Source organism: Protobothrops mucrosquamatus, unplaced genomic scaffold (genome assembly GCF_001527695.2).
Source record: "Protobothrops mucrosquamatus isolate PMUCROS unplaced genomic scaffold, P.Mucros_1.0 scaffold4811, whole genome shotgun sequence".
NCBI classification, from domain to species: domain Eukaryota; kingdom Metazoa; phylum Chordata; class Lepidosauria; order Squamata; family Viperidae; genus Protobothrops; species Protobothrops mucrosquamatus.
The window spans coordinates 29,975-49,974 of NW_015390701.1; the positions used below are offsets into that span (position 1 = coordinate 29,975).

A 20,000-nucleotide genomic window follows, 5' to 3' on the forward strand; every position below is an offset into this window, starting at 1 on the left:
ATTTCTAAGAATTATTCCTTTTTCCTACCGAGGAAGGACCTCGGTCTTAGGGATGGATAAACTGGGACCAGAGATCTGATTGATTGATTGATTGATTGATTGATTGATTGATTGATTTTCCTCCTATGCCAGCTCTTCTCCTTTTTTCTCTCTATTTCAGGGCGAAAGGTTTTCCAACGGCGATTTCGCATCTAAGACCCTCCCTGCTGGTAAAGGTGTGTGTGTGTTTGTGTGTCCGTGTATAGTGCTCAGTTAGGGTCTTACTGTAATGGAGCCTGCCTGCTTTATTTAATTTTAATTTAATTTTTTTGCATTTTATTTTATATCAAGTTTCTTTTAATTTAATTAATTTCAATTTATTTTATTTATATTTTATTTTAATTTTATTTTATATAAGCTTTTTAATTAATTGCAATTACCATTTATTTTATTTTAATTTAATTGCATTTTATTTTGTTTCTTTTAATTTAATTAATTTCAATTAATTTTATTTATATTTTATTTTAATTTTATTTTATATAAGCTTCTAATTTAATTAATTGCAATTACCATTTATTTTATTTTAATTTAATTTTTTTGCATTTATTTTTGTTTCTTTTAATTTATTAATTTCAATTTAGTTTATTTATTTAATTTTAATTTTATTTTATATAAGCTTTTAATTTAATTGCTATTTCCATTTATTTTATTTTTATTTTATTTTATTGCATTTTATTTTATATAAGTTTCTTTTAATTTATTAATTTCAATTTATTTTTTTATTTTATTTATATAAGCTTCTTAATTTAATTAATTGCAATTTCCATTTATTTTATTTTATTGCATTTTATTTTATTTTAATTTATTAATTTCAATTCATTTTATTTATATTTTATTTATTTTATTTTAATTTTATATAAGTTTCTTTTAATTTAATTGCAATTATCCATTTATTTATTTTAGTTTAGTTTATTGCATTTTATTTTATATGTTTCTTTTAATTTAATTAGTCTCAATTTCATTTCATTTCATTTTCTATTTCATTTCATTTATGTTTGTTTTATTTTATTATTTTATTGGGTGGGACTTCAGCTCCCAGAATTCCCCGGTCAGCATAACTCTGGGAGTTGAAGTCCACGAGTCTTCAAATTGCCACATTTGGAGACCCCTAGGTTAGATTTTATAATAGTTTGGGAGCTTCTGTTTTGAGTAGAGGGGCTTGCCGAAATTTGGGTTGCCGGAAACAGCACATAAGCTAAAGGGCTTGGTTTCCACCGCAAAGACCCTCGTTTCCGGCACCTTGCTAAAACGTGGCCCGTGCATCTTCTGGTGGTATCTTTTCCCAGGAAAGCCACAGCAGCTCACCAAGCCGCTGGCATCGGAGAGACCCGCGCCCGCTTGGTCCGACTTCCTCCGTACCAATCTCCACCCGCGGAGCATCCTGACCATCCACGAATACAACCGGGAGGAGTGAGTCGGGGGTCCTGGCTGGGCAGTTCTCAGGCGGGGAGGAGGGGGGAACCGTTCTCCCAATTTCTTTTGGGGGGGGGAGAAATCCTGTTTCTCCTGCCCAACGAGGACCTGCCCGAATTTGGATTCCTGTCCGCTGCAGAGAGTCCAGTCGGCTGGAGGCGTTCGGACAAGGAGAAAAACTCCTGCAGGACGGCCGGTACCTTGAGGAGCTGGAGGATCGGCTGCACTTCTACGTGGAAGAGTGTGATTACCTGCAGGTAAGTCATCCACCCAGCACGGATCTTGCGCCCCTGTGGCTGGGAAGCAGGGCTCTCCAAACTTGGCAGCTTTAAAACCTGTGGACTTCGACTCCCAGAATTCCACAACAAGGATGGGTGATTTTAGACCAATCCACCAGGAGACCGGGAGTTCTAGTCCTGCCTTAGACATGAAAGGCAGCTGGGTGCCTTTGTGCCCGTCACCAGGAGACCGGGAGTTCTAGTCCTGCCTTAGACATGAAAGGCAGCTGGGTGCCTTTGTGCCCGTCACCAGGAGACTGGGAGTTCTAGTCCTGCCTCAGCCATCGAAACCAGCTGGGTGACTATGTGTCCATCACCAGGAGACAGTGAGTTCTAGTCCCAGCTTAGACTTGAAAGACAGCTGGGTGCCTTTGTGCCCGTCACCAGGAGACCGGGAGTTCTAGTCCTGCCTTAGACATGAAAGGCAACTGGGTGCCTTTGTGCCCATCACCAGGAGACTGGGAGTTCTAGTCCCGCCTTAGGCATCGAAACCAGCTGGGTGACTATATGTCCAGCACCAGGAGACTGGGAGTTCTAGTCCTGACTTTGGCATGGCTGGTTGGGGAATTCTGGGCGTTGAAGTCCACGAGTCTTACAAGTTCCCAAGTTTGGAGAAACTTTGGAACTTCCCTGGGGTTTCTACAATCCCGTTTCCACGCTGGGAGTTCTAGTTCAGCCACCCTCGGAAGACCGCCAGCCTTTTCTCCTGCCTACCAGGTTCCCAGGGGCTGATCCCAGATTTTCTGCACGCGTTCTTGGCCACCCCTTCGCTCTTTCCACTGTTTTCTCAACCCTCCCGTTTTGGGAAGGGGCCCGGCTGGCATTTTAGCTCTCCAGGAAGTCTCCAGCAATCCCCTGCACCCTCTTTTTTGTCTCGCCCAGGGTTTTCAGCTGCTCTGCGACCTCCACAACGGCTTCTCGGGACTCGGATCCAAGGCAGCCGAGCTGCTGCAGGACGAATACGCGGGAAAAGGCATCTTGGCTTGTGGCCTGACGCCAGTGCTTCAGTCCAACGTAAGTGGGACTCTTTTTGTCTTTTGAATATTGGTGTATTAACAAAGTTTGATGCTGCCTGGATTATTTTTTATCAATAACTCAGGGCAATGGACACACCTCATGCGCCTTTTGCCGCCGGTTTTTCCCATGACAGTCTGGTGGGGTGGGGTGGGCTGAGAGGGAGGGCTGGCCCAAAGTCACCCAGCTGGCTTTCATGCCTAAGTCAAAACTAGAACTCACCATCTCCTGGTGATTGGCCCAAAGTCACCCACTTAGCTTTCGTGCCTAAGGCAGGACTAGAACTCACCGTCTCCCGGTGATTTGCCCAAAGTCACCCACTTAGCTTTCATGCCTAAGGCAGGACTAGAACTCACCGTCTCCTGGTGCTTGGGCCCAAACTCAACCCCAGCTGGATGGCAGAACTAGAACCCGCCACCTCATGCTTTCGAAGCCAGCACCAGCAGCACGACACCAATCTGGGGCTCCCGTCTTCTCCGCAGTGGCCCCGAAGATGAGCAAGACTAGGTCCCAGGCCTCGCTGAGGACTAGCGGCATGCAAAGGGCGAAAATCAACGTTTAGGGATGCTGAAAGCAGGACTTGCATCCTCTCATGTCGTCTGGTGACCTGCCTCATCGTTCCTTTGTTTTTTTGGGGAGTGGAATAACTTCTGAGGTTCATGTCCTGCGATTGTACCTTAGGCTGAAGGAGGCGCTTGCCTTTCTCTCTCTGTCTCGGCAGCTCCCCCATCGGAATTTCTACCGGCTCATGAACACGGCACTGGGCATCGTCCGGCTTGCCAGCCACAGTTCGCTCTTCTGCCCTTTGTCGCTAAACGGGAACCTGGGGCTCAAACTGGATGGCCCGGTGGCTCTGCCGTACGTCCACTATGAGGTGAGCCTTCGTAAATGCAAGCATCTCTCGGGCCGCGGAACGAGAGTGGGGTGGAATTTATGGGGAGGCATCAGGGATTTTGGGCTGGCGGGGTGGGAGGTGGGCACCTCCCTCCCCCCCCTTGATCCTGCTCCCAAAGCTCCTTGCACAGGCAGTCCTTGGCTTACGGCCACAACCGAGCCCAAATTTTCTGTTGCTAAGCCAGACGGTTGGTAAGTGACTTTTGCCCCCTTTTACGACTTTTNGGGGATCCTGCAACGGTCATTAGTGTGAAAATCGCTTTTTTCAGGGCTGTTACAGCTTTCGACGGTCACTAAACAAAGCGTCGTAAATCGAGGACTACCTGCAAACGCAGAAAGGCTGAAGACGTAAGACAAGATGTTGCAGCGACGGGGACGAATAACGCTGCTCAGATTGGGATCTCTTTGGCTTCATTAACTTCTTCCATTTTAGTACACAGGACATTACGATCGGAAGGGACCCCAGAGATCTTCTAGTCCAACCCCCTGCTCCAGCAGGAGACCCCTCAGAGATCTTCACCAAATCTGATTTTTTTTTCTGAAGTCTTTAACCTTTTAATGTCTGCTTTCCAGGAAGCTCTGTTCTTATCCAACTCCACGGCTTCGGACTTGGACGAGGTCATCCAGCATGAAGTCCTGTTCCGAACGGGGAGGACTTTGCAAGGACGGGAGACCTTCACCCCCCGCCTCATCTTGATGGACCTCAAAGGTGACGAGTTAAAAGGGTGCTAAATCCTGTCGAAAAAGCACCGGAGGCCTTGCGGGAGGTTGTCAAAACCGGGTGCGGTTCCCTTCACGAATGCCTCGCTCGTTAGCGGAAATTACGTTCGCCATTGGAGACCTAAAGTGAGGACTTGCCTGCCCCTTGATGTCTTTCGGTCCACCGCGGTCTCTAAAACCAGAAATTTGTTTTTATTTCTGGGCAGAAAGTCTCGCCGCTCTGAAACAGGAGGGATACCTGTACGAGGACCCGAAAAACAACATCCCCGTGGCTTGGTGAGCGGATTTTTCCATGGGCAATTGACTATTTTATTTTCTCCTTTTTCTTTCTTTTTTCTTTCCTTTCCTTCTTTCTTTTTCCAAGGTCCCAACTTTTATTATTATTATTATTATTATTACTTAGCAACAGAAATTCTGTTCCCGATTGTGGTCATAAGCTTGAGGACCACCTGTATTTCCTGCTCTGGTTGATACGAACGGATCTTTTCCTTCCAGGAAGGGGAACCTCACAACGCACCAGCAAGATCCAGTCCCTCCCAGTCCGTTTTTGGAAGGACTTGACCAGCGTGAGGTGAGCCTCTTTCTCGCTCTGTCCTCTCACACACCATTTCTAAGAATTATTCCTTTTTCCTGCCGAGGGCGGACCTCGGTCTTGCGGATGGATAAACTGGGACCAGAGATCTGATTTATTTATTGATTGATTGATTTTCCTCCTATGTCAGCTCTTCTCCTTTTTTTCTCTCTATTTCAGGGCGAAAGGTTTTCCAACGGCGATTTCGCATCTAAGACCCTCCCTGCTGGTAAAGGTGTGTGTGTTTGTGTGTCCGTGTGTGTGCGTGTATAGTGCTCAGTTAGGGTCTTACTGTAATGGAGCCGGCCTGCTTTATTTAATTTTAATTTAATTTTTTTGCATTTTATTTTATATCAAGTTTCTTTTAATTTAATTAATTTCAATTTATTTTATTTATATTTTATTTTAATTTTATTTTATATAAGCTTCTTTTAATTTAATTAATTGCAATTACCATTTATTTTAATTTAATTTTATTGCATCTTATTTTATAAGTTTCTTTTAATTTATTAATTTCCATTTATTTTATTTTAATGTTATTTTATATAAGCTTTTAATTTAATTCATTGCAATTTCCATTTATTTTATTTTAATTTAATTTTATTGCATTTTATTTTGTTTCTTTTAATTTATTAATTGCAATTTATTTTATTTATTTAATTTTAATTTTATTTTATATAAGCTTTTTTAATTTAATTAATTGCAATTTCCATTTATTTTAATCTAATTTTATTGCATTTTATTTTATATAAGTTTCTTTTATTAATTTCAATTTTTTTTATTTTTTTTATTTTATATAAGCTTCTTAATTTAATTAATTGCAATTTCCATTTATTTTATTTTTATTTTATTGCATTTTATTTTAATTTATTAATTTCAATTCATTTTATTTATATTTTATTTATTTTATTTTAATTTTATATACCGTAAGTTTTTTTTAATTTAATTGCAATTATCCATTTATTTATTTTATTTTAGTTTATTGCATTTTATTTTATATAAGTTTCTTTTAATTTAATTAGTCTCAATTTCATTTCATTTCATTTCCTATTTCATTTCATTTATGTTTATGTTTTATTTTATCATTTTATTGGGTGGGACTTCAGCTCCCAGAATTCCCCGGTCAGCATAACTCTGGGAGTTGAAGTCCACGAGTCTTCAAATTGCCACATTTGGAGACCCCTAGGTTAGATTTTATAATAGTTTGGGAGCTTCTGTTTTGAGTAGAGGGGCTTGCCGAAATTTGGGTTGCCGGAAACAGCACATAAGCTAAAGGGCTTGGTTTCCACCGCAAAGACCCTCGTTTCCGGCACCTTGCTAAAACGTGGCCCGTGCATCTTCTGGTGGTATCTTTTCCCAGGAAAGCCACAGCAGCTCACCAAGCCGCTGGCATCGGAGAGACCCGCGCCCGCTTGGTCCGACTTCCTCCGTACCAATTTCCACCCGCGGAGCATCCTGACCATCCACGAATACAACCGGGAGGAGTGAGTCGGGGTCCTGGCTGGGCGGTTCTCAGGCGGGGAGGAGGAAGGGGGAACCTTTCTCCCAATTTTTTTGGGGGGGGAAGAAATCCTGTTTCTCCTGCCCAACGAGGACCTGCCCGAATTTGGCTTCCTGTCCGCTGCAGAGAGTCCAGCCGGCTGGAGGCGTTCGGACAAGGAGAAAAACTCCTGCAGGACGGCCGGTACCTTGAGGAGCTGGAGGATCGGCTGCACTTCTACGTGGAAGAGTGTGATTACCTGCAGGTAAGTCATCCACTCAGCACGGATCTTGCGCCCCTGTGGCTGGGAAGCAGGGCTCTCCAAACTTGGCAGCTTTAAAACCTGTGGACTTCGACTCCCAGAATTCCACAACAAGGATGGGTGATTTTAGACCAATCAACCAGGAGACCGGGAGTTCTAGTCCCGCCTTAGCCATGAAAGCCAGCAGGGTGCCTTTGTGCCCGTCACCAGGAGACTGGGAGTTCTAGTCCTGCCTCAGCCATCGAAACCAGCTGGGTGACTATGTGTCCATCACCAGGAGACAGTGAGTTCTAGTCCCACCTTAGACTTGAAAGACAGCTGGGTGCCTTTGTGCCCGTCACCAGGAGACCAGGAGTTCTAGTCCTGCCTTAGACATGAAAGGCAGCTGGGTGCCTTTGTGCCCGTCACCAGGAGACTGGGAGTTCTAGTCCTGACTTTGGCATGGCTGGTTGGGGAATTCTGGGCATTGAAGTCCACGAGTCTTACAAGTTCCCAAGTTTGGAGAAACTTTGGAACTTCCCTGGGGTTTCTCTTGTTTCCACGCTGGGAGTTCTAGTTCAGCTACCCTCGGAAGACCGCCAGCCTTTTCTCCTGCCTTCCAGGTTCCCAGGGGCTGATCCCAGATTTTTTGCACGCGTTCTCGGCCACCTCTTCGCTCTTTCCGCTGTTTTCTCAACCCTCCCGTTTTGGGAAGGGGCCCGGCTGGCATTTTAGCTCTCCAGGAAGTCTCCAGCAATCCCCTGCACCCTTTTTTTGTCTCGCCCAGGGTTTTCAGCTGCTCTGCGACCTCCACAACGGCTTCTCGGGACTCGGATCCAAGGCAGCCGAGCTGCTGCAGGACGAATACGCGGGAAAAGGCATCTTGGCTTGTGGCCTGACGCCAGTGCTTCAATCCAACGTAAGTGGGACTCTTTTTGTCTTTTGAATATTGGTGTATTAACAAAGTTTGATGCTGCCTGGATTATTTTTTATCAATAACTCAGGGCAATGGACACACCTCATGCGCCTTTTGCCGCCTGTTTTTCCCATGACAGTCTGGTGGGGTGGGGTGGGGTGGGCTGAGAAGGAGGGCTGGCCCAAAGTCACCCAGCTGGCTTTCATGCCTAAGTCAAAACTAGAGCTCGCCATCTCCTGGTGATTGGCCCAAAGTCACCCACTTAGCTTTTGTGTCTAAGGCAGGACTAGAACTCACCGTCTCCTAGTGATTGGCCCAAAGTCACCCATTTAGCTTTCATGCTTAAGGCAGGACTAGAACTCACTGTCTCCTGGTGCTTGGGCCCAAACTCAACCCAAGCTAGATGGCAGAACTAGAACCCACCACCTCATGCTTTCGAAGCCAGCACCAGCAGCACGACACCAATCTGGGGCTCCCGTCTTCTCCGCAGTGGCCCCGAAGATGAGCAAGACTAGGTCCCAGGCTTCGCTGAGGACTAGCGGCATGCAAAGGGCGAAAATCAACATTTAGGGATGCTGAAAGCAGGACTTGCATCCTCTCGTCGTCTGGTGACCTGCCTCATCGTTCCTTTGTTTTTTTTGGGGAGTGGAATAACTTCTGAGGTTCATGTCCTGCGATTGTACCTTAGGCTGAAGGAGGCGCTTGCCTTTCTCTCTCTCTCTCGGCAGCTCCCCCATCGGAATTTCTACCGGCTCATGAACACGGCACTGGGCATCGTCCGGCTTGCCAGCCACAGTTCGCTCTTCTGCCCCTTGTCGCTAAACGGGAACCTGGGGCTCAAACTGGATGGCCCGGTGGCTCTGCCGTACGTCCACTACGAGGTGAGCCTTCGTAAATGCAAGCCTCTCGGGCCACGGAACGACGGTGGGGTGGAATTTATGGGGAGGCATCAGGGATTTTGGGCTGGCGGGGTGGGAGGTGGGCACCTCCCTCCCCCCCCTTGATCCTGCTCCCAAAGCTCCTTGCACAGGCAGTCCTTGGCTTACGGCCACAACCGAGCCCAAATTTTCTGTTGCTAAGCCAGACGGTTGGTAAGTGACTTTTGCCCCCTTTTACGACTTTTCTAGCCACGATTGTTAAGGGGATGACTGCAGTTCTCAAGTTAGCAAGATAGTGGTTAAAAGTTAACCTGGCTTCCCCTTGGACTTTTGCTTGTCAGAATGTCGCCAAAGGGGATCAGGTAACCCAGGCACGCTGCAACCGTCATAAATAGGAGTCAAGTTGCCAAGCGTCTTGAGTCTTGATCACGTGGCCACGGGGATGCTGCAACCGTCCAGGGTGAAAAAAATGGTCAAAGTCACTTAGAATGGTCGTTAAATGGACCCTTGTAAGTCGCGGACTGCCTAAAATACGGGGGTATTTCTGTTTTTTATCATTCCATCTAGCCCTCTCTGGATTATCACACGAGCGCCATCCTGGCCACCGCCCTGGACACGCTCACCATCCCATACCGGCTCCAGGCCTCGGACATCTCCATGGCCAGCCTGACCGAAAGCCTGAATTTCTCCGGGCGGAAGGTACGTCCGTTCGACTTGGACAATCTGGTTCCCCTGGCTATAGATATTTAAATGTATTTCAATGATATTTAAATAATATAAAATGATATTAGCTGTCTGCTCCACTACCTGAAGGATGCGGAAAGAGATAGATAGATAGATAGATAGATAGATAGATAGATAGATAGATAGATAGATAGATAGATAGATAGATAGACAGACAGACAGACAGACAGACAGACAGACAGACAGACAGAGAAGATACAGATAGATGGATATAGATGATATAGATAGAAGATATATATAGATTGATAGATGATATAAGATATAGATATATAGATAATTGATAGATGATAGAGATATAGATGATAGATTGATAGATGATAGATTTAGGTAGCTATAGATAGAAAAAGATTAGATAGATAGATAGATAGATAGATAGATAGATAGATAGATAGATAGATAGATAGATAGATAGATAGATAGATAGATAATCTGGAACACTGCAACCGTCATAAATACGAGTCAGTTGCCTGTCTGAATTTTGATCATATCGTGTAAAGTGGTCATAAGTCCCTTTTTTCAATGCCGTTCTAACCTTGGCCAGTGAGCAAACAAACAAGTTGAGGACTTCCTGTATAACCTGGATAGTCCTGACTCTACCTTGGTTTTCGGGGGAACCACGGGGTTTGTGTGTGTGTCTAAAACTCAGAAGAACCAGATCACACCCCCGAAAAGAGACATCTCCCCCCTCCCCCAGGTGGCCGAGGCCTCAGCCGCCCTTCCCTTCCCCGTGGCAAAGGACCAGTCCCTCCCCGACGCCTTGTACAGCCAACAACCCAGCACGGCCTGGTGTCCGTTGTCGTCTTGCGGCAACCGAGGCGATGCCGGCTGCTTCGCACAGTCGGTTGTGTTGCGAGGGATCAGCAAGCGGCAGCAAGTGAGGTGGGCCTTGGTTTGTGTGTGGTTTGCTCTCACCCTCTTACAGGGTCTGTCCGTGCCCGTAATTGTGCTTGTGTGTCTGTGTGTGTTTGTGTTTATATTCCTCTTTGCAAATCAGTGGATGAGCGACTAGCTTATCAACTGCAGTGACTCCTTTAGCAACCGTGGCGAGAAAGGTCATAAAATGGGGCAAAAATCAACTCGACAAATGTCTGCCTTAACGACAGAAATGTTGGCGTGTAAACAAATGGTTGTAAGTAAAAAACTGCCTGTCTTCCAGCTAAGTCAGGGAGTCTGCTTTGGGTTGTCTGCCCTTTTAGGACTTGTGGACTTCAACTCCCAGAATTCCTCAGCATTCTGGGAGTTGAAATCCACACGTCATCAAAGGGCCACGTTGGAAGACCCCTGATCTGGAGGAATAATCAGATTTCTGGCCTCCTGGCTGATTGAGAGACGGCATTTTGGGCCGACAGTGACACAATTCATCGTTCTGCCCTCCCTATGGCTGCTCCTGGGGTCTCTTCACAATCCCGCCCTCTCCCCGTTGTAACTTGGGGTCTCTCCCATCTTATTTTCCTTCCAGCAACGCCCCTCCAGGGACCGAACCCAAGTCCATCCTTCACATGTGTGAGACCGGACAGGAAGTCCTGGCCCACTACTTACACAACGTCTCTCCCCAGACCCTAAGGTTGGTGGTCCGGCCAACCTGGGCAAGGGGGGGGGAGGAGGGAGGGAGGGAAAGAGAGAGGGGATTGGGGGGGGGGAAACATTCCCCTTCAAACCTCCCGGTCCTTTTCTCCCACAGCACCTCGCTTTTGCTGCAAGGGCCCTGCAAGCTTTTGGCTCCGTACCCCCAGTTTTTCTCGCCTTTCCTGAACAAGCATGGACTCCTCTCCGAGAAGCCGTCCCGCAGCCCAGCGAGTAAGGACAGACACACAAACACACAAGGGTGTGGCTTCGGGAATGCATCAAGGGGCTCACATTGTGCTGTGCTAAGCCGCAGTGGCCTTGCAGGGTGTGGCCCGATCGTAGATGCTGGTGTTTGTGCTCCAGATTGCTTTAGCTGAAGCAGTGTCTTCACCCGGTTTTGAAATCCCAGAATTCCCCAGCCAGCATAATTGAAGACGGGTGGGCTTCAACTCCCAGAATTCCCTGGCCATCATAATTTAAGATGGGTGGGCTTCAATTCCCAGAATTCCCCAGCCGGAATGCTTTAATATGGATGGGAGGACTTCAACTCCCAGAATTCCCCAGCCAACCTGCTTTACGATAGGTGGACTTCGACTCCCAGAATTCCCCAGCCAGCCTGCTTAATATAGATGGGCTTCAACTCCCAGAATTCACCAGCCAGAACGCTTAAGATATTTGGACGTCAACACCCAGAATTCCTCAGGCATCCTGCTTTAAGATGGGTGGACTTCCTGCTGGCTGGGGAATTCTGGGTAGTGGAAGTCCCAACATCTGCCAAGGTTGAGAAATAGGGAGGCTTACAATGATGATCAGCCGGTTTGAGGAAGCGAAGGAGGCCCGGTCAATGGGTAGTACCGAATCCTACCCAAACCACGGACTTACTAATTTAGCCGAATCAGGAAATCCCACCACTCAGCAATTTTTCTCTCTCTCCTCTTAACAGAGGTCGAAAGCCTCCCGATCTTAGCTGCCTTCCAATCCTCGGCGGGCTTGTACCAAACCCTCGGCGACGTTTACCGCGAGCTGCACGGAACGGACCTGCGGCGCTGGGCGAGCTTCTTCTCCGCGGGGATGGAGGCGGACGACTTCCAGGAGGCCCTGGACGAGCTGCGGACGCTCTCCCTCTGCTACAAAAAAGGCAGCCTGGACGAAAACTCGGACAGCGACGATACCGACTGAGCCGCTTCCCGGGGCTCGGATCGCGTTTAAAATCAGAGAAATAATAAAAACCCAGCGAGAACGCCCTCCTTGGCATGTTTTGGAGATTTTTGGACGGCGTTTTAAAAAATAAATAAAGGCGTCCGGAGGAAACGCCGCCTCGACGGTCTGCTTTAATTCTTTAAAATGCCACCGCTCAATAAATATTCAGCCCCCCATCCCCGTTAATTTATACATTTCCTACTTTAAAAAAAAATATATTTACAGATCCGAGAGATGGTTGGTTTTTTCCTCCCCTCCATCTTTCGCAGGGGGGAATTAAAAACCGGCAAATCTTCGGGGTCTCCAAAGGGAGCGAAGGTGGGCCAAAACGCACGGCCAGACCCCCACAAATGTTCCTCTCTGCCAGAGAGGACGGCTTGACCCGGATTAAAAGCCCGGTTCTTCCGGGTCGTCCTCCGACAGGGCGGGCTCCTTGTCGGAAAGTTGGTCGGCGTTGCTGGTGCTCATCCCGTCTTCCTCGTCGTCCGAACTGACCTCGCAGGCCGTGTGGAACAAGGTCATCAGTTCGCGGAAACGGTGGGCCACCTGCGTGGAAGAAGCTGCCGTGAGTCTCAAGGCGTGGAAGATGGGTGGGCTTCACGTCCCAGACAATTCCCCATCTTGGCTCGCGCAAACCTCAACTCCCAGAATCCCCCAGGCCAGACTATGTGGACTTCCAAGTCCCAGAATCCGCCAGGGAGCATGTATGGACCTTAACTCCCAGTCTAGCTTAGGCAGATTTCATTTCCCAGAATTCCTCAGCCAGAATATAGAGACTTCGAGTCCCAGAATCCCCCAGGCAGCATGTATAGGCTTCAACTCCCAGAATTCCCCAGCTTGGCTCGTGCAAACTTCCGATTCCCAGAATTCCCCAGGCAGCAAGTATGGATTTCGACAAGCAGAATTCCCCACCGGCATGTACGGACCTTAACTCCCAGAATCCCTGAGGTTGGCTTAACGCAGATTTCAATTCCCAGAATTCTTCAGGCCAAAATATATGGATTTCCGAGTCCCCAAATTACCCAGGCAGACTTCTTCAACTCCCAGAATCCCCTAGCTAGCTTGTGCAGAATTCAGCTCCCAGAATTCCTCAGCCAGCACATCCTGGCTTTCTAAATTCTGGGAGTTGAAGCCCACAAATCTTAAAATGGCCAGGTTTTGGAGACTCCTCTAGCAAAAATTAAATTTCTGCTTCTTTTCCCAAGATCCACCGCCCTGCTGGGTCCTGCCGGGGACACATTTGGGCCAGATTGGGGTGGGTGGGGAGACCCCTCCCCCAGGAGAAGGAAGGCCCACCTCGTCTGGGGTCTTGTTGCCCAGCTGTTCAGAGATGGCGCTGAAAGTCTTCGGATCAGCCCCTCGCTCCTGGCAGGTGGTCAGGATCACCCGGTCAGCCTCCCTGGAAGAAGAAGGACGTAGGAAGGGAATTTAGATTTCACCCATCGGCAAAAACAACTGGAGAAAACCCAGGCCTTCCACTGATCTGGTCGAGTGGCTTGTCTGAATTCAGCCAATCCTGGTTATTCTCTCAGCCCAGGTCTCTAGTCCCCAAAGACCCCGACCGTCTTCTTAAGACGAGCATCAGAGAAAAGAAGGAGGGCACCCACCTGGTCCACAAGACCACCTTTTCCCCCGTCGAGCTGACCTTGATGTTCTTGGCACACACGGTGGCCTCGATGGTCCTCTGCTGAGGGTCTTCCCCTGCCACCGGGCCACCGACCGCGACCGGGGTCAACCCCTCTTCCTTGTGCGAATGGACATCCCCTCCCTCGGATGCTTTTCCGGTTGGGTTCGCGGCCTGCAGGCTGGCAGCTGCGGGGATCTGCGGTGGAGCCTGCAGGCCCTCGCTCGCCCCCAAAGCCTTCGGGGCGAGGTCTTCCGAGGCCACGGGCGGCATCTCCCTTGCTTTGGGCTTTGGGGTCACCGAGGGGGGCTGGCCGCCCGGCTCTGTGAGATCCAACCGAGAAGGAGGAAGGAGGGAGGGAGCAGAACCAGGATCTGGCCTGGCTGCTTTGGAAGGGCTTCCGGTCTCCGAACGCTCTGGCTTGGGGGCTGCAGGTGGCTCCCCGCTCCTGGGGCCGAGTCCCACCTCTCTTTTGCCCTCCGTGGGGCCAGGGCTGCTTTTCAGACGGTGGGGTTTGGGGGGGCTGGCCCCCCTCGGAGGCAGCGGCGCAGCCACGGGAGAAATCCTGGCGGGCTCGCCCACGTTTGGAGGGCAGGGAGGGGCAGGGGGAGGAGAGGACTCCGGGGCTTTGCCAGCCGATGGGAGAAGGCCCTCCGGGGGGGCATCTCTGGACGAAAGGGGCTTCCCGTCCGGACGAGCACCTGGGAGGCAGAAAAAAAGAGGGAAACGGGAGTGGGGGGAGGAGGAGGGTGAATCCAACTGGACCAGGAGGTGGGACAGTTTGGCTGAGCTGGGGGGGGGGGGGGGGGGGGGGGGGGGGGGGGGGGGGGGGGGGGGGGGGGGGGGGGGGGGGAGGGATGGAAAGAATGAAGGGAAGAAAGAAACGAAGAAATGGGGAGGGAGGGAGGAGAGGAGGGGTGGAAAAAAGGAAGTAAGGAGGGAAGATGGGAAAGAAGGAGTGAAGAAATAGGGAGAGAGGGAGGGAGGGAAGGAAAGAAAGGAAGAGGGAACAATGGAGGGGGGAGGGAGGGAATGAATGAGGAAAGCAAAGGGAAAGGGAAAGGAGGAGAGGAAAGGAAAGGAAGTGGAAGGGAAGGAAGATAGATGAAGGAAAGGAAAGGAAAATAGAAGAAGGGAAGGGAAGGGAAGGAAGAATGGGAGGGAGGGAGGACTGAGAGAGAGGGAAGTGAAGGGAGATAGACGAAGGAAAGGAAAGGAAGGGAAAGGAAAAACTTTCCTTCCCCCAAAGGGACATTTCCATCTGATGGGACAGCCCCTCCCCCCATCCAAAATCCAGCCGGTCATCCTGCAGACCGACCCCCTTTCCCTAATCCGACCGCATCTTCCCTCCCTCCCTCCTTTCCCATCCCAAACCCACCTCCTCCGGCCGACTCGCCCTTCCGGCTGGCGGCTCTGATCCTGCCGGGGACGGCTTCCCCATCGTCCCTCCTCTCCGCGCTGCCCTCGGGGGGCTCCTTCCCTTCCGGCCGAGGGCTGGGCTCCCGCTGCCCACGGCCCTCGGCCAACTCACCCGGCTCTTTGCTTCTGGGGCCTTTGGGGTCTCCCACCTGCGGGAAGAACCCAGCCACGCCCGTCAATCTTTCGGGAGACAGACGGCTGGCCACGAAGCTTCGGACCCCCTTTCCCCGATTCTCCCACTTGGCTGGTTTGAGGACCCTCCGGAGGGGCTTTTGGCCCTCTCCGGCCCCCTCCCCAAGACCCCGGCCCCCTCCTGACCTTGCTGCAGCAGTGGGCGCAACTCCGCCGCTTGCTCCGCTTCAGCCGGGGGTCCCCACTGCCCTCGTGGCAGGAGCCACACCAGTCCTTGTGCCCGTCCAGCCACTCGGCCTCCTGAAAGGGGACCCGGAAACCAACATGAGCCACAGGATCGGTCAAGCCAGCCTCTCTGTGGGAAGGGCTGACCCGCCTTCCGCCAGCCACGATGCGTCCCTTAATAGTCCCCGAAGAGCTGGCTCCATTCCAGGGCAAGTCTCTCCACCGTCCTCGCTTAACGAGCTCTAATCGGGACCGGCAACTCCGTCATTAAGCAAAGCAATTGTTAAGAGAGAGCCACTACGTGACTGCCTGGCTTAGCGATGGCAGTTCCCGCAGGAGCTGTGAATTTATTTACTTTTAATAAAAAGGTTGATCTGGCTGTCCATGTTTCGACCAACTCTGGGCTGCTCCCAATCAAAGCCTGGATAGATTAGATTAGATTAGATTAGATTAGATTGATGGATGGATGGATGGATGGATGGATGGATGGATAGATAGATAGATAGATAGATAGATAGATAGATAGATAGATAGATAGATAGATAGATAGATAGATAGATAGATAGATAGATAGATAGATAGATAGATAGATAGATAGAATAGATTACAAAGATGATAGATAATGATAGAGGTTGAGATAGGTAGGTAGGTAGGTAGGTAGGTAGGTAGATAGATGATAGATAGATAGATAGATAGATAGATAGACAGATAGACAGATAGATGGAATAGATTACAAAGATGATAGATAACGAAAGAGGGAGGGATAGATAGATAGATTGATAGATAGATAGACAGACAGATTACATAGAAGATAGACAGATAATAATAGAGGGAGAGAGTCATGATAAAGAGATAACATAGATAGATAGATAGATAGATAGATAGATAGATAGATAGATAGATAGATAGATAGATAGATAAGAGAGAGACAGACAGACAGACAGACAATGATAGGATTTCCACCTTCTCGGCATTCTGGCTCCCCAGCTCCTTCCGTCTCTTGTTCTTCGAGGCGGCGTGGACTTTGGGGGGCTCCTCCTCTTCCTCCATGTCTGGCAGCGAGACTTCTTCAAACCCATCAAACTGGAAGGAGAGGCAAAGCCAGGTTCACCTCTTGCAGCGTCAGGTGTGCCTCCCATCGGCCTCGTCAGTTGGGAGGATCGGAACTCCTGGCCTCCCGCCCCCGCCCCAATCCATTCCCCTTCCCGGGAGGACCAGAAGAGGCCAGGGAGACCCCCCACCCATCACCCACCTCGTATTCTTTCTCCTCCGTCCAATTGATTTCTTCAAAATCCCCCAGGCGGCTGGCCGAGGGGCGCAGGTGATCGAAGAAGACGGAGAACTCGTCCTGCAGGTGATCATGTCCTTTCAGCAGCTGCCACATCTGGTTCTTCAGCTAAATCCAGAGGTTCAAGATGGTNGCTTTGCCAGCCGATGGGAGAAGGCCCTCCGGGGGGGCATCTCTGGACGAAAGGGGCTTCCCGTCCAGACGAGCACCTGGGAGGCAGAAAGAGAGAGGGAAACGGGAGTGGGGGGAGAGGAGGGGGAATCCAACTGGAGCCAGGAGGTGAGTTTTCTAAGGGGGGACAGTTTTGCTGAGCTGGGGGGGGAGGAAGGAGGGAGGGTGGTGAGGAGGGATGGAAAGAATGAAGGGAAGAGGCAGGGAAGAAAGAAATGAAGAAATGGGGAGGGAGGAAAGAGGAAGGGAGGAAGGAGAGGAGGGTTGGAAAAAAGGAGGTAAGGAGGGAAGATGGGAAAGAAGGAGCGAAGAAATAGGGAGGGAGGGAGGGAAGGAAAGAAAGGAAGAGGGAACAATGGAGGGGGGAGGGAGGGTAGGAGGGAATGAATGAGGAAAGCAAAGGAAAAGGAAGAGGAGGAAAGGAAAGGAAAATAGAAGGGAAGGAAGAATGGGAGGGAGGGAGGACTAAGAGAAGGAAGGGAAGGGAAGGAAGATAGAAGAAGGGAAGAGAAGGAAAGGAAAGGAAGATAGACGAAGGAAAGGAAAGGAAGGGAAAGGAAAGGAAAAACTTTCCTTCCCCCAAAGGGACATTTCCATCTGATGGGACAGCCCCTCCCCCCATCCAAAATCCAGCCGGTCATCCTGCAGACCGACCCCCTTTCCCTAATCCGACCACATCTTCCCTCCCTCCCTCCCTTCCCATCCCAAACCCACCTCCTCCGGCCGACTCGCCCTTCCGGCTGGCGGCTCTGATCCTGCCGGGGACGGCTTCCCCATCGTCCCTCCTCTCCGCGCTGCCCTCTGGGGGCTCCTTCCCTTCCGGCCGAGGGCTGGACTCCCGCTGCCCACGGCCCTCGGCCAACTCACCCGGCTCTTTGCTTCTGGGGCCTTTGGGGTCTCCCACCTGCGGGAAGAACCCAGCCACGCCCGTCAATCTTTCGGGAGACAGACGGCTGGCCACGAAGCTTCGGACCCCCTTTCCCCGATTCTCCCACTTGGCTGGTTTGAGGACCCTCCGGAGGGGCTTTTGGCCCTCTCCGGCCCCTTCCCCAAGACCCCGGCCCCCTCCTGACCTTGCTGCAGCAGTGGGCACAACTCCGCCGCTTGCTCCGCTTCAGCCGGGGGTCCCCGCTGCCCTCGTGGCAGGAGCCACACCAGTCCTTGTGCCCATCCAGCCACTCGGCCTCCTGAAAGGGGACCCGGAAACCAACGTGAGCCACAGGATCGGTCAAGCCAGCCTCTCTGTGGGAAGGGCTGACCCGCCTTCTGCCGGCTGCGATGTGTCCCTTAATAGTCCCCGAAGAGCTGGCTCCATTCCAGGGCAAGTCTCTCCACCGTCCTCGCTTAACGAGCTCTAATCGGGACCGGCAACTCCGTCATTAAGCAAAGCAATTGTTAAGAGAGAGCCACTACGTGACTGCCTGGCTTAGCGATGGCAGTTCCCGCAGGAGCTGTGAATTTATTTACTTTTAATAAAAAGGTTGATCTGGCTGTCCATGTTTCGACCAACTCTGGGCTGCTCCCAATCAAAGCCTGGATAGATTAGATTAGATTAGATTAGATTAGATTGATGGATGGATGGATGGATGGATGGATGGATGGATGGATGGATGGATGGATGGATAGATAGATAGATTACAAAGATGATAGATAGATAATGATAGAGGTTGAGATAGGTAGGTAGGTAGGTAGGTAGGTAGATAGATGATAGATAGATAGATAGACAGATAGATAGACAGATAGATAGACAGATAGATGGAATAGATTACAAAGATGATAGATAACGAAAGAGGGAGGGATAGATAGATAGATTGATAGATAGATAGACAGACAGATTACATAGAAGATAGACAGATAATAATAGAGGGAGAGAGTCATGATAAAGAGATAACATAGATAGATAGATAGATAGATAGATAGATAGATAGATAGATAGATAGATAGATAGATAGATAGATAGATAGATATAGATAGATAGATAGATAGATAGATAGATAGATAGATAGATAGATAGATAGATAGATAGATAGATAGATAGATGAGAGAGAGACAGACAGACAGACAGACAATGATAGGATTTCCACCTTCTCGGCATTCTGACTCCCCAGCTCCTTCCGTCTCTTGTTCTTCGAGGCGGCGTGGACTTTGGGGGGCTCCTCCTCTTCCTCCATGTCTGGCAGCGAGACTTCTTCAAACCCATCAAACTGGAAGGAGAGGTTCACCTCTTGCAGCGTCAGGTGTGCCTCCCATCGGCCTCGTCAGTTGGGAGGATCGGAACTCCTGGCCTCCCGCCCCCGCCCCAATCCATTCCCCTTCCCGGGAGGACCAGAAAAGGCCAGGGAGACCCCCCACCCATCACCCACCTCGTATTCTTTCTCCTCCGTCCAATTGATTTCTTCAAAATCCCCCAGGCGGCTGGCCGAGGGGCGCAGGTGATCGAAGAAGACGGAGAACTCGTCCTGCAGGTGATCATGTCCTTTCAGCAGCTGCCACATCTGGTTCTTCAGCTAAATCCAGAGGTTCAAGATGGTTAAAACAATTTACTTATTTATCCGGCTTGTTCCTTGTTTGCTGTGTTTCTGATGGCACCAATAGGTACCTCAAGTGCAAGCCCAGAACCCCTTCGGCATTGACAAAAACCCCATCGGTCAATTGCGAAAGGCAGCCTGACTCGGAACAGCTTAAATCCTACAATTATACTTTTAATATGATTAAACATCAACGTCTGCCCATCCCAGGCCCTTGGGAAGGACCTCATAAGTGGACAGAAATGCCAAATCCAGTCTAAACATCTGGCTGACTGTGTGACAGACTGTAATAATACCAATTGAACCCCTTCGGCATCGACAAAATCCCCGTCAGTCAATTGCGAAAGGCAGCTTGACTCGGAATAGCTTAAATCCTACCTTTAACAACATCAAACCACCACATCTGCCTATCCCCAAAACTTGGGAAGTACTCGAGAAGGGCATCCAAACGCCAGATCCAATATAAACATCTGGCTATGTGTTATTAGGATTCATTGCAGTCAGCCAGATGTTCAGATCAGATTTGGCATTTTTGTCCACCTATTCTTGGAGACGTTCCATGACCCAACTAGATAACATCATCAGTGCTAGGAGGAGGTAGGGTTTGCGGAGAGGAGGAGGAGGAGGAGGAGGAGGAGGAGGAGGAGGAGGAAGAGGAA

General features: G+C 49.6%; 2 protein-coding genes across 2 annotated transcripts in view; one reads left to right on the forward strand and one right to left on the reverse strand.

Annotated features, from left to right (window-relative positions):
• The window catches only part of MSTO1 (misato mitochondrial distribution and morphology regulator 1), a 14,711-nt gene extending 2,731 nt beyond the window's left edge, over window positions 1-11,980 (forward strand). Inside the window, exons 2-14 of the mRNA XM_015828721.1 lie at window positions 4,212-4,347; window positions 4,565-4,634; window positions 4,854-4,929; window positions 5,110-5,164; window positions 6,290-6,413; window positions 6,557-6,674; window positions 7,438-7,569; window positions 8,295-8,447; window positions 9,012-9,143; window positions 9,883-10,067; window positions 10,648-10,752; window positions 10,870-10,985; window positions 11,698-11,980. Coding sequence (XP_015684207.1) covers window positions 4,212-4,347; window positions 4,565-4,634; window positions 4,854-4,929; window positions 5,110-5,164; window positions 6,290-6,413; window positions 6,557-6,674; window positions 7,438-7,569; window positions 8,295-8,447; window positions 9,012-9,143; window positions 9,883-10,067; window positions 10,648-10,752; window positions 10,870-10,985; window positions 11,698-11,933 — 1,638 coding nt within the window. The 3' untranslated portion in view covers window positions 11,934-11,980. The remainder of the gene's footprint in view (window positions 1-4,211; window positions 4,348-4,564; window positions 4,635-4,853; window positions 4,930-5,109; window positions 5,165-6,289; window positions 6,414-6,556; window positions 6,675-7,437; window positions 7,570-8,294; window positions 8,448-9,011; window positions 9,144-9,882; window positions 10,068-10,647; window positions 10,753-10,869; window positions 10,986-11,697) is intronic.
• A 209-nt stretch (window positions 11,981-12,189) lies between these two features.
• The window catches only part of GON4L (gon-4 like), a 28,726-nt gene continuing 20,915 nt past the window's right edge, over window positions 12,190-20,000 (reverse strand). Inside the window, exons 24-34 of the mRNA XM_029286750.1 lie at window positions 19,177-19,320; window positions 18,898-19,017; window positions 17,870-18,000; window positions 17,681-17,717; window positions 16,607-16,750; window positions 16,318-16,437; window positions 15,316-15,429; window positions 14,957-15,146; window positions 13,562-14,279; window positions 13,251-13,353; window positions 12,190-12,500 (exon numbers count right to left, since the gene is read on the reverse strand). Of these exons, the coding sequence (XP_029142583.1) occupies window positions 12,342-12,500; window positions 13,251-13,353; window positions 13,562-14,279; window positions 14,957-15,146; window positions 15,316-15,429; window positions 16,318-16,437; window positions 16,607-16,750; window positions 17,681-17,717; window positions 17,870-18,000; window positions 18,898-19,017; window positions 19,177-19,320 (1,980 nt within the window). The 3' untranslated portion in view covers window positions 12,190-12,341. The remainder of the gene's footprint in view (window positions 12,501-13,250; window positions 13,354-13,561; window positions 14,280-14,956; window positions 15,147-15,315; window positions 15,430-16,317; window positions 16,438-16,606; window positions 16,751-17,680; window positions 17,718-17,869; window positions 18,001-18,897; window positions 19,018-19,176; window positions 19,321-20,000) is intronic.